Raw genomic sequence first — 13,030 nt, 5'->3', positions numbered from 1 at the left:
GTTCAGTGAGTAGAGTCCCAACCTGTGTGGTGTTTGCTCATAAAATAATCCCTCCATACCAGGGATCCTCCTTGTGAACCTTCTTTGAATCACCTCCAATGAAGTGATGCCTTTCCTTAAGGGGATCAAAACTGCTCACAATACTCTAGTTGTGATCTCACCAGCACCTCCTACAGTTGCAATAAGACTTCTCCCTACTGTTATACTCCAACCCTGTTGAAATAAGGGCCAACATTCCACTGCATCTGTGTGCTAGCTCTCTGTGTTTCATGCACAAGTACCACCCAAGTCCCTTTGTGCTACAGCTTTCTGCAATTTTTCTTTATTTAAATAATATTCTGCTCTTCTGTTCTCCCTTCCAAAATGAAAAACTGCAAGTTTTGCCAAATCATATTCCATTTGCCAACCTTTTGTTCCCACTATCAATATATCTCTGAGAACTGTTTGTAGCCATCTCTCAACCTGCCATTCCACCTGTTTTTGTGTCATCTGCATATTTGGCTACAGTACATTCACTTCCTTCCTCCCAAGTCATTAATTACATATTGAAAACAGTTGTGACCCCAGCAATGATCCGTGGTCTCCTCAAATGTGTCAATCAAGGTATTTATAAATTAGTTCACAGAATCCCAGTCAAGTTCATAGTAGCCACAAGCTCAAAACACAGAACTTTCCTATTGCCATGTCATGGAACTGTAAGAATGCTTGTTGTATGCATGGAAGAGTCAGAATTGTGCATTAGACGGTGCTATTCTAAGGTTAAAGTCAAGGTAATTTTTTACGCAGAATTGAACAAGCAATTATCTGACGTCAACTACACTATCCCTGCTCTTGGAGTGCTTCCTGCTGACAGTGGTGTTGGAACTCACAGCAAGCATAATTGTTATCAGTAATACTGTAAATCAGGAAAATGCCACAAATTTACCTTGCAGTCGTTACTCGAATTCTTTCATTGTCACTTGAATGGAAACTTTCATTCTTCTCGTGAAAGTATTTCTCCACACAAAGCTCTTCAAAGTCATGAAGCTTTTTCAATTCCTCCTTACTTAGATACAATTCTATATAAGACAAAAAGCACATTTTCAGATTTTACCAAATTGTTTAAATATTTAGCACCAAATGCATTTTTATTAGAAAAATGCATTGTATCCTTTTTTCCTGCTCTTCCAGTGCCAGGCCCTTTATGGAACTGGAGTTAGAAAACACCCAGGTGCCCTGCTTCCAGGTGTTGTGCCAGGCTGCGGTGACTGTGCCCAGCACTTGCCCATCCCATTGAACAAGTGGTTTTTCCTCAAATTTTCTGTTTAAGACTAGACAAAACGTTGCTATGTGCCAAATAACTGGTATCACATTTCCCACATGATGTCCTTTTCCTTTGAAATCACAGGAGCTGAAACTGCCAGTTTTCACCTCATTCCAAAAATACTTCTGACAGCCACTTCAATGTTAACCTCAGCACCCACATGAGCTATTAGTCTACACAGTAAATGCAGTCTCTTACTTTTATGATTGATCAAAAATATGATCTGAATTGACTTCAGTAGACAGGTATGCATCATTAAATGTATTGTGTTTTCTGTCTGTTTGAATTAAAAACTCAGAGTGTTGCTTTACATGCACTGTCAAGCAAATCCAGTATCCAAATAAGACTCCATTTGCTTTTCAGGATAAGTTTATTTTCACAACTGACAGATCCCTTCAATATCCAGTAGAGGGCAGCAAATTAATACCAGTGATAGAACATTGTTTAGGAGTCAATTTTCAAATTGAATTGATTGGAGAAAGACAAAAACTTTGCAATGTACTTGTGGAGTAATTGCATTTGGAATCTGGTAGATTAGGGTTTGAAACTAGAACACACTAGTAAGGGTTACGGTTAAGAGTTCTGAAGAAGAGTCACTTGACCCGCAATGTTAACTCTGATTTCTCTGCTCTGTTTTTCCAGCAATTTCTGTTTTTGTTTTTGTTAAGGTTGGAGTTCTGGCTTTAAATCGAAGAGTCTAGCTTTATGGGTGAGAATCACGCACTGTCACTGATGAACAGATCTCAGGAGTCCCCATGTCCCAAGCATGGGGTGTGGTTTGAAAAAGTGCACTTGTCAGACAGTTCATAAGTCTGAGTCAATAGACAATTGTAAAAGCCATTTAGATGTCCAGGCCACACTCAGGGTCATGGTCTAGACCCTCAAATCAAAGGCAGCCCATACTTAAAAACATTAATATCTGACACTTAAGAGTGGGGACAATGGAGCAATGATTGTCAGAGCAATTTTCACTTTGTACTTAGCAGCCACTGATGCAATGCACTCAATTTTGCTTTACACATTTGAAAGCAGGCAGATACCAGCTTCTAGGATTCTAACATGCTGTGTCATGCTACTTTGTACTACTGATTCTTCTTTCTAGTTAAGCTCATTTACAAATCACAGTGCCCACTTTGAAACAGTGTATTGCCAGATTTGGTCTCCATAATGATCCCTATACTTGTTCCTAATCTTTTACTTGCAGTGCATTGTGAAGGTTCCAGCTACCAATGTGTGAACAGAAAACTTAATTTGATCTGATCCACCAGTACAAATAACTGGCATTATGTATCCATCAAAATCAACTGTATTATCGCAGCCCTCTTAATAAAACTGTGTAGAAACAGAAATACTAACTTGCTACAACCAAATTATCATGACATAATGAAAAATGAGGTCATGGCTACAATGTTTATACAAATACACATGATTTGTTGTTGTAATATTGGTGCTAGAACATAAAGTTAATTATTTACTTAAACCGACGTCCTCCTCTTCTTGATCCACCTCATTTTTGGCTCGACGTTGGTAAATTCTACTCAGTAGCTGAGCTAGGTGACTGAAGATAATAATAGGAGGTGGCAGCCATGGCTTTTCATGATAGGTCATAATGTAACGGTAGCGATTATACTTCCAAAGTTTGTTAGATATGGATTTCATTTCATAGTAAACATTGCTACAGAGGAAATAAATAACCAGTTGAAATAGTGAAAAGTAAATCATGATGTTGCATTTAATATGAATGTATTTATTGAGCACGGATACAGATTAAGTTATAAATAAAACCTTGAAAAAAACTAAATTAAAGCCTCTCTTGTTAGAATAACCCTTCACTCTAAAACTGTAATTCTGTGGTTGCTTTTTCTCTTTTAAAACTGCAGCACATCTTCTTTTCACACTCCGGCAAGGACTTTTTTTTCTTCCTATCAGAACTGTAGACAAATACAGAAGGTTTAGAACGGATGTGTGAAAGCAAGTAAGAGTAGCATAGAGGGTTTATGATAAAGAATAGCAGCTAACAAAGGGAAATCTCAGAGTCTTTTATTCATATTTACAACAATAAAAGAAAATTGCAAAAAGAGGAGTTGGGCTGATTAGGGAACAAAAAAGGGGATCTACACCTAAAGGCAGGGGCAGGGCTAATATGTTAAATGAAAAATTTGCTGTTATTACTAAGAAAATAGATGCTTCCTAAGCCATTATGACAGAAGACGAAATTCATTCATTGAATGGTTTTAAAATTGATGAGAAGGAGGCAAGAGAAAGGTTGTTGGGGTACATAAATTCTGTAGGGCAATTGGGGCCAGCTAAGATGCATCCAAGGCAATTGAACAGTATGAGTCTGAAAACTGTAGAGGCACTGACAATAATCTTTTAATCTTCATAAACTCGGGGAGATGCCAAAGGACTGTAAAATTGCAAATAGTACACTTTTTAAAAAAAAAACAGATTCTAAGGATAAGCCCAACGATATAGATTGTCTTATAAACCTCAGAGATGAGGAACTTCTTGAAACAATTATTTTTGATAGAATTAATCATTCTATGGAAAGTGTGTGTTGATTAGGAAGAGCGAATATGGATGTTTTAAGGTCAATATTATGTTTAACTTGCTGCCTTACTTTGTAGAAGTAACAGAAAGTTGATGAGGACTCGAAAAGGCATTTGATGCATTGTTGCACAACAAATTTGTGAGACAATTTATTGGAAAAAATGGGACAGAAGCAACATGGATACAAATTGGCTGAGGGATAGGAAACACAAAATAATAGTTCATTGATATTTTTTCAGAATTAAGGAAAATTTGTAGTGAGGTTCCCAATGAGTTGGTTTGGGACCTTTGTGTTTCAAGATTTAACTATCTAGAATATTGATGTATGAGTGACAATCTCCAAGTTTGCAGGTGATATAAAACTTGGCTAGTTTCTAAAGCCAGATTTTTATGGAATACAGTTTTCACCTTCCTCCATGATGGGGCTTGAACCCATACTTCCAGAACAATTGGCCAACTCTGGTTACAAGTCCAGTGACATCATCACCATGCCACTGCTGCCCTGCCACAAATTGTGATTCAGAATATTACTTAGTAACCCCACAATTATTCTCAATGATTCTAAGTTATTTCAGAGCTATGTAACATAGAGTTCTATAACTTGATAAACTTTGCAGCTGAAAGGAAAGATAATTCAACCTCCTTTTATAACCGGTTCTTACTTGAACAAAGCGATGAGTAGATTAACCAGTATAATATATTGTGCAAAAAGATAAACTGCCTGAAGAAACGGATTAAGAAATGACCCAGGAGGACAATCTGCATCTTCTTCACAAGCTGCAATTACAGAAGAAAAGCAAATTAGACATTAATAATTGCAGTACACTTCTGTAATGATTATAGTGTAAATTCTCCACCACTGATTTGACTTTCAGAATTGACCCCTGTATGTCAGTCACATAACAGAAATATCAGGTACTTAGGAAGTTTATCATTCAACTCTTGCTACAGATTCCAGTGTAAACCGCATTTAATCAAAGTGATGTAATAGATTCTGCCACATGTCTATTACTGAATTGAAGCACATATTTAATGCTCTGCAGTGCTGAAGCAGACGTATTTATTTTGAAGATATTTAATATATTTAAGATATATTTAAAGATCACTGATCTGGATTTGATGTGATTAGAAAACTCAATCCAAACTCAATCCAAAGAAATATCTTACCCAAGAGTCTCAGGTAAAATATTTGATCATACCTAACATCAGCTTCCTATAGTTTTTGTTGAAATAGTAGTTGTCAATCCCGTTTAATGATTTCTAGGACCGCAGTTGGTGCTTGGTGCATTATCTTCTTTGGAATTTGGAACAATTAAATTTAGGGTCAAAGTGAAATCAGGTGTTACCCTGTGCATATGGTGTTATTTTTGATGGTATTTCAAATATATTCCAAAGGGTACTCTCATCTTTCACCAAATAACTCATTGCTTCACAATCACGATCTGTCTCCTGCATGCACAGGTCAAGATTGTATCTTTCTCAGTACTTCCATTGCTAAATCCTAGGTTTTTCTCACATTCATATGATACACATACATGTAACTCAGTCAGATTACTGGCAACATTTTAGCCAATTTAATCTATGTGTTCTTGTTATATGGGAATACCGCAGATAAATGGAGATTAGATGTAGGTTGTAGGGGTAAACTCAGAGACAGTTAAGGCAATTAAGTGGCCACAGAAAGGTCACTTAAGGGTTTCATTCAGAAACCAGCATCAGGTGGGAATCACCTACACCACATGGCCCTACAACGAAAAGTATCCTATGGCGTATTAGATGATCCCCCCGTCAGGCACTGTGTCTTACACAAGCACTCGCCAGTGGGATCAGAGAGATTGGAAGTAAGACTTCCCTCTGACTTCAAATCAACCCTTCTCCTCCTTCCCAGTGTCAGAGTCTCCCTATCTTATCCCGGAAAACCTGTCCTATTCACCATTTTCCTGGGAATCAAGTGACAATCAACGGCTTTGGCCATACTGCAATACTGGAACTGGTCAGCACTGCTGCTGGTGCTGGAGACCTACCAGCACCTGATTGTGTGGGAGCTTTTAGAGGTGGGACAGCATATCAGGGTTTCTGATGTGTGGTCAGAGAGGAATTCCACTCATAGATGACCAAGAACGCCTGATGTTGACCAATAGGTGCCCAATTAAGTCTCACTGGGCCCCCAATAAAGCTAATTCAATTCAATTCAACTGTGACTGTCTGCAGTTTTTACGTATATATCACTGTGAAATTCAATGGACAGAAAGTCAGCTTACTGAAACTTAGGTCCATTATGATGATGATTACTCATTAGCATGATGTCAGCATGCTTTGGTCATCAAATAGGTATCCTGCAGAAGCTTTCTGGCTCCAAGTTGGTGCTGAGAGACAAGCTTAACCAACAGAAATTCAGATCAAGGAAGAGCACGGGCCTGGGGCATTGGCACACTATTATTGTAGAAGAACTGGAGGGCAATACTGCTGATATTGCAGCCCCACAAACGTAACTTGCCCCCATGCTTCTCTGCCAAATGTATCAAACTAACCAGTAAGACTGGGTAGAACAGAGTTCTCACCCATTAGAATGATAGAATAGTGTGGAACAGAGGGAACAGTTGGTTGTGCCAGTTGTCAAAAGTAATGTGATGTACTCGTCTGGCTCTAATGTAAAGCAGATTATCACCAGACTGAGACAGGTGTTGCAGCCACCCAGTTGAAAGGCCCTTTCAAATTGGTAATCACCAGTGCCCACATAAACAAGGCAGTAAACCTCATGTTAAAATCTAATCCAAAGACACAGATCATGCCAAGCTGGTAGCCCTAAAGCCATAAATGTTTAGAGCACATAAGGAGATGAGCCAGTTCATTGTTACCATTCTGACCTTTATTAGAACAACATACAATTAATCCCACAGGGCTGCTCCTTCCTCATATCTGTGTACACCCCTCTGCTCCAAATGTTTAACCAATTTGCTTTCAAAGATGCAAGGATTTCTTCCTTAAACATTCCCTGTGGCAAAGCATTCCACTTCACATCAAACAGTAGAATAAAAAAAGTTCTGCTAACTTTTCTTCTCATTATTATTGACCATTTTCAAGTTTTAATTAAAAATACAATAAGCTGCACAAAAATAAAACCAAAAAGCTGCTTGCATTTGTCATCTGCACCCTTTGCTAATACAATTGCAATCCTTTGCCAAACACTTGGGTCTAGGTGTATGTATTTGTGCTAGTCTCCTCTCCTATTCCTTTCCATCTGATGACATCCTATACTATAGATCTTGCTCCTTACACTAAGGTTTCTTCACAAGAAGAAACATTTGCATTTATTCACAGCTCTCTTCATTCTGAATAGTAATGTCAGCTAGTGCAAGCTGCAAGCTTTGTTGACACAAGTCAAAACACAATTTCCACCACATGACTGATAGTAGAGAATTAGAGCAATAAGTTATTCATTACTTCATACTTTTTATACCAAAACATAATCCTAATCCAGGATACAACTCCTGCATTAATAGACATAGATACTGCATTTACAGGTGTAAACATTTGAATACATACGATCAATTTCACCAGCATAGACTTCACCAAATATCATCCAGTAAGGTTGGAATACTATATCACGAGCCAGGCGCCAGGATGGTTGTTCTGCTGGAGAAAGTATTGCCTTTCTTGATACCCCAAAGCTCAAAAGAACAATCGCCATCAGAATGACTATATAGAACATGTTTGTTGTCTAAAACAGAAGGAAATAGATTTATTTTTTGACCTGAATTAGTGTATACAGATGAATGTACACATCATGGCTAGAATGGACTTGAGATTAGTACAAACTAACAAGAGGTTTAATCCATCTCTAACCATCTGTTATTCAGCTTGATAAATGCAAAATTTATTATTGGTGTTCAAAGAAATGTTTTTACAGTTTTAAAAGGAGCTAGTGAAATTATTCATGAACCAGATTCCAAATTAGCATCCATGGTGATTCAATTTTACAATTTCCTCTGCATAATTTTATACCGGAACTTGTAGATTATGGATATCAGAGTATTCTAGCAGTCTTCCATTACCGGTACACAGCCTTACAAGAAGAAAATTCACTTGCACTTATTTTCTAACCTCTAATTACTGCAAAGAATGGGGATTCAAAGAACTTTGAGACATACTGCAGTTATGAAAAGCATTGTTTAATTGCATAAAACAAAGAACTGCAAATGCTGGAGATCTGAAACAAAAACTAGAAATTGCTGCAGAAACTCAGCAGGTCTCGCAGCATTTAATGAGAGAGCATCCCTAAGGTCCAGAAGGACAATGGCAGTTTTACCATTATCATGAAATAATATATAATGGCTGATATTAAATTAACAGCTGCTTTTACATCTCTGTCATGTAATTTCTGTTCATTTTATTAATTAAAAAGGAGGAAAGTTGTGAAATGAGTGGCCAATTTGCAGGCACACATTTTTACATTATTGCATGTGTCAAAATCTACTCTCTTGCAGGTAAAACCAGTTGAAATCTTTATTTGTAGAGAAGTTAGATTGCAGGGGTTTATTGCATCAGGACAGGCAAATGAAAATAATCTTTGCAATTATATAATAGAAAAACAGAAATTACTGAAGAAATTCAGCAGGTCTGACAGTATTTGTGGAAAAAAAGCAGAGTTGACATTTCGAGTCTAGTGACTTTTCTGATGAAGCTGCTGCTAGATCTGATGAGATTTTCCAGTAATTTCTGTTTTTCTATTATATAATTGCAAACTTTTTGTTTGCATGCTGTGGTATAATTACCCCTATGATTTAAAGTTGCTACAAATGAAGATTTCCAATGGATTTACCTGTGGGAGAGTAAATTTTGACTTTGTGCAATCATGTAAAATGCGTGCCTGTGAATTGGCATCTCAGTTTACATTTTGTCTTTTTTCATTCTATTGAAATGAATGGAAATAAACGTGTTTGCGGGTGCGGAGATGTAAAGACAGCTGTTAATTCAAGTTTAACCCTAATCATATATAATTGAAAGGTACAGGTAAAATTACCATAGCCCTCTGAACCATAGGGATGCTTTCTCATTACAGAGAGACAACTGGTGGTGGGATAGCAGGAACTGCACATGCTGGAGAATCTGAGGTAACAAAGTGTAGAGCTGGCCAAGCAGCATCAGAGGAGCAGCAAAATACATCTTTTTCTGAAGAAGGGTCTAGACTCGAAACATCAGTCTTCCTGCTCCTCTGATGCTGCTTGGCCGCTGTGTTCATCCAGCTCTACGCCTTGTTATCTCAGACAACTCGTAGTGGCTCTGTTGTCTTATTGCACAATATGAAATCCAATCAAATTGTGATTTGCTCAATTTCTTATGATGTTAAGCAGAAATGTATCTATCATGAAAAGATATGATAAATTTACATGTGGTATTTAGTATGACTATGAGAATAAGTCATTAGAAATAGGTCTAAATATAATGATACGTAAAATAACATCTTAAATAGTGAAAGCAGCACATGTTTTATAGGAAAAAAACACCAAAAATTTTTTAAATACTTGCCATTCTGCCAATCATTGTCAGGTATGGCCCTACATTTTGATTAACTGTAAAGAAATCCAGAAGCCTCACAAACCAAAATATAAAGTCCAGGGAATAGATTATCTTTCCAGCTGCCTGTAATGGGTGATCAGTCCAACGTAAGCCAAACCCGATAACAAACAGGACTATAGCCACAGAATCATTGACGTTCCAATACTCTTGGACCCAAACTTTAATCTTTCGGCTGAACTTTCCTGGCTCTGATATGAAGATCTGTGCAACAAAAGTCAAAGTAAAGATAAAATGAGTCCAGTTTCCATGTCGTCTTTGGATAGAATTCAGTGATTAGTTGGACATAAAGTATGCTTTATAGGCAGGATGTAGATTCCAAACAAATATGTTGCCTAAGTTGCACCAGCTGAAGGACATCTCAAACTGACTTGGAAGGGTACTGAAGAGGGTGGGCGCAGACTGTTTTTGTGGTTCATGTTGAAGGCAACAACATTGGACCAAGTATACCCAAAGTCTTGTTTGGAAGGCTCCTGGAATAAGAAGGTCAATTAAATATCAGAATATCAAGGCTTCTAAGTTCTGGATTCTTTCATCAGCCACAAGCAAATCAGTAGAGCAGTATGTAAACTAAGAAGGTGAACACTTGCTGAAAGAAATGTCGAAAAGAAGAATTATTTTTCATGCACCAATGTTGGGGCAGGGTGGGCTCCATCTGAACCAAGTGAGGCACTATAAGGTTGTCGAGTTCTGCTGAAAGATTTCTTACACACAGCCTCATAAGACATGTTTGACTGGAAGCCCAAACTCACAGAAGAATTATCTCAGCATGAGTCTCTGCTTTGTCAACTGTAGAGAATACTGGAGACATGATTAGCTGGTTATTGTACTTTATTCTTCTTCTAATTCTTTTGTCAGTGTCTCAAGATTTATTTGTGCAGGATTGAGAGCTGTATTCAAAGTATTCAGTATTCAAAGCCTCCATCATTGATACTTAAATGATCTGTCTGATTGACACTTTGTGGGATTGTATGAACAGCATTTTTTGTTTCCCTTAAAATGATTTGTAAGCATTTGTTTCTTTTCTAAGCAATTGTACACATGGTATTGTCACTATATGGCTCATTAGTTTGTGCATAGTGTATACTGGGTGAATGGATATTAAAGAGCCATGATTTGGTATGGACGGTATGAGGGTCCATAGTTTTGGTTGGGCAACTTGAGTTAGCATGGAGATGAGGATTATGACAGCCATGAGGGCATGAGTTAGCATTGAGTTAGAATGGAGAAGGCATGAGAATGTGGAAGCGGGATGGAGGTCATAAGTAGGGTATTTTGAACTTAGCTTTCAAAAGGTTCCTAAATCCATGCAATGGTCACAACTCCTCCGAGAACATGTGAACGAAGAGCATCCAGAAGGTAGGTAGGTAGGGTGTGTGTATGTATGTGCATGTGTATGTGAGTGTGTGTAGGTGTGCTTCTAGGCGTGTAGGTGTCTGTGGGTATGTCTGTTTGTGAGGGAGAGACAGAGAGAGAGGGGGGAAAGGTTGGGAAGCAGATAGTCAAGCTTATAGATACCTGTTCTCTCAATGGAAACCACTCAGTTTGAAGGGAAAGGGCAGTAGCTTACTGGCCATACTCTTATCCTGACAATAAAAATTAGAGGAGTCAGAAATGCAGATAAGACCCCTAGAATCAGATCCCATCATCATTTTTAAGAAAAAGTCCAGAGCTGCTCCTTGAAAATCCAGGCATTAGTAGCTTTGTCCTGCTGTTATACTCTCACAGAGAATCTTTTCAAGCTGTTAGTTGATCTTTAAGGAATTACACAGCTACCACAAAACAACAGTCATAGGTCTGTGCTATATATCAAACAATTTTTGAAACATGACCAAGTTTACCTTACATAGGGCAGGCTGAGAGTTATCTTATTTAAAGTAGATCTCCAGGCTAATAGACTTTTACCCTGAATGAGAATACATTATTTATTATAGACATCACTGTATAGACGGCATTAGGTCACAAAACCTTTGCTAAACAATAGCGATAGTAAAGGATAGATTTAAACACGCTAGGATTCTGTTCTGAAAAAGATTCTTTGGCTATCATTGTTATTAAATAGTACTGCACCAACTGGTCATCGTGGAAGTTTATGAATTGTACATCCTTTTCAGGTGCAAAGGTTGAGATGACTTAAAGGGAGTAACTTCAGAGTAAACTGCAGAGTGACATTGCGAAAAAGTTGGAAATTTCACCACTGAGATTGTGGCCAAAGATTTACCAGGCTTTGGGGACAGGTGGGCATGTGATGATACTATGGCTTTTAGAGGTATATTTTGTCCTGGTTTATTTTTAATGAAGAAAGGTTGAGACAGATGTGCTGTGCTCTGCTCAAAGCTAATAAAGTAAACATTTTGTGAGGCTTTAGGGTTTGGAAGCAGCCTGAACAGTTGGAGTCAGCCTCCTGCAGAACTAGGACCTTTAGTTTTAGCTTAAAGCACTTGATGGAGTCTTGAAGCCATATGTGGAGGCTCTTATTCTTCTCTCCGTTACAGCTAAAAGCTGGGGTTTCCTTTCTACTACTAGAATCGCAGAGACAATCTGTTTTACTGAATTTGCTTTTGTCAAGGATGTGTTTAAGGGATGTTACTATATTAGAATATTTAATTGGTAATAGTTAATAGATATATACATAATATATTATTTTGTTATGTGCTTCAATTGTAACAGTTAAGCCAATTGTTGTCTTTTTTTGTTTTGTCTGTATTTTAGCTGTAGTGTAAAAGTGAAGTGTGTTTTACTTAAAGTTGAGTAGTTTGGCCAATCGAATTACAATGCCTTCCACTGACCTCTAAAATAAGAAAAAGTTAGGATCTAGCCTACCTTCCTAATATATTTTGAGGGAGTTTTGTCTGGTCCATAAAAGGAGGGTGGAAGGATGGCAAAGTGGCATGGAGAGGTGCGTCCTTGTGTTCCTGCCACCCATGCCTTTTGGCAGCAGCTGTAAAACTGTCAAGTGAGCCACCTGCCCAGAGCCAAATTGAACATATCCCACCTCCAACAGCATTTGCCTGTTTTGGGAGTAACCTGTGGAGTGACCATCAACTAAAACCTGGTGACCTCTCTATGTGCTCCAGTGGTGGTGGGAGGGCTGCCCTTTATTGGTGAGTAGTAGGAGGGCACAGACTGGCACTATGTTAACATAGGGTGTACATGGGGCCATTAGGGCAATTAGAAGAGCACAGCTGGGCATATGGGAAATGAGGACCCAAAAGTGTAAGTATGTTTCATAAGGTGGCATGAGTTTGCATGGATATGGCATAGGGAGTATGTTAGACTGAGTTGATAGCTGGAGGGCACTTGTTTTAATTTTTCCTTACAAGTCCAATAGTACCAGGCCAGTTTTAAACAGCCTGCCACTGCACTAAGGTCACTAATGTGGCTGCATCTGCACTGTTTCCAGGATTGGTAGGCCACTTCTGTTAATAGCCTGAAATCTCCACTCCAGAATGTGAATTAGACTGACTGAGGCATATATCTTCAGAGTTGGATTTGTGAAGGTGAGACTTGGGCTGACTTTATGCTCCTGACTAGAAAATTCTGTCTGTTGTGTTTTGAAAGGGAAAGTCTATCCCAAGTACTTGTATGGTCCTATTCCAC

General features: G+C 38.2%; 1 protein-coding gene across 13 annotated transcripts in view; it reads right to left on the bottom strand.

The window, feature by feature from the left end:
• Positions 1–13,030, bottom strand: part of LOC125450802 (transient receptor potential cation channel subfamily M member 6-like) — a 154,755-nt gene that overhangs the window by 52,653 nt on the left and 89,072 nt on the right. For all 13 annotated transcript variants that reach the window (XR_007247158.2, XM_048527002.2, XM_048527001.2 and 10 more), the window contains 5 exons: positions 9,383–9,634; positions 7,400–7,574; positions 4,516–4,630; positions 2,779–2,978; positions 926–1,058 (listed from right to left, as the gene is read on the bottom strand). Coding sequence is in view for 12 of the 13 variants with exons in the window: in XM_048527002.2 (XP_048382959.1) it covers positions 926–1,058; positions 2,779–2,978; positions 4,516–4,630; positions 7,400–7,574; positions 9,383–9,634 (875 nt within the window). In the remaining variant the exon portion in view is untranslated. The remainder of the gene's footprint in view (positions 1–925; positions 1,059–2,778; positions 2,979–4,515; positions 4,631–7,399; positions 7,575–9,382; positions 9,635–13,030) is intronic.

This window comes from Stegostoma tigrinum, chromosome 3 (genome assembly GCF_030684315.1).
Source record: "Stegostoma tigrinum isolate sSteTig4 chromosome 3, sSteTig4.hap1, whole genome shotgun sequence".
Classification (NCBI taxonomy): Eukaryota; Metazoa; Chordata; class Chondrichthyes; order Orectolobiformes; family Stegostomatidae; genus Stegostoma; species Stegostoma tigrinum.
The sequence above is the reverse complement of the archived record's forward strand: the minus strand, read 5'-3'. Positions and strand labels throughout refer to the sequence as shown.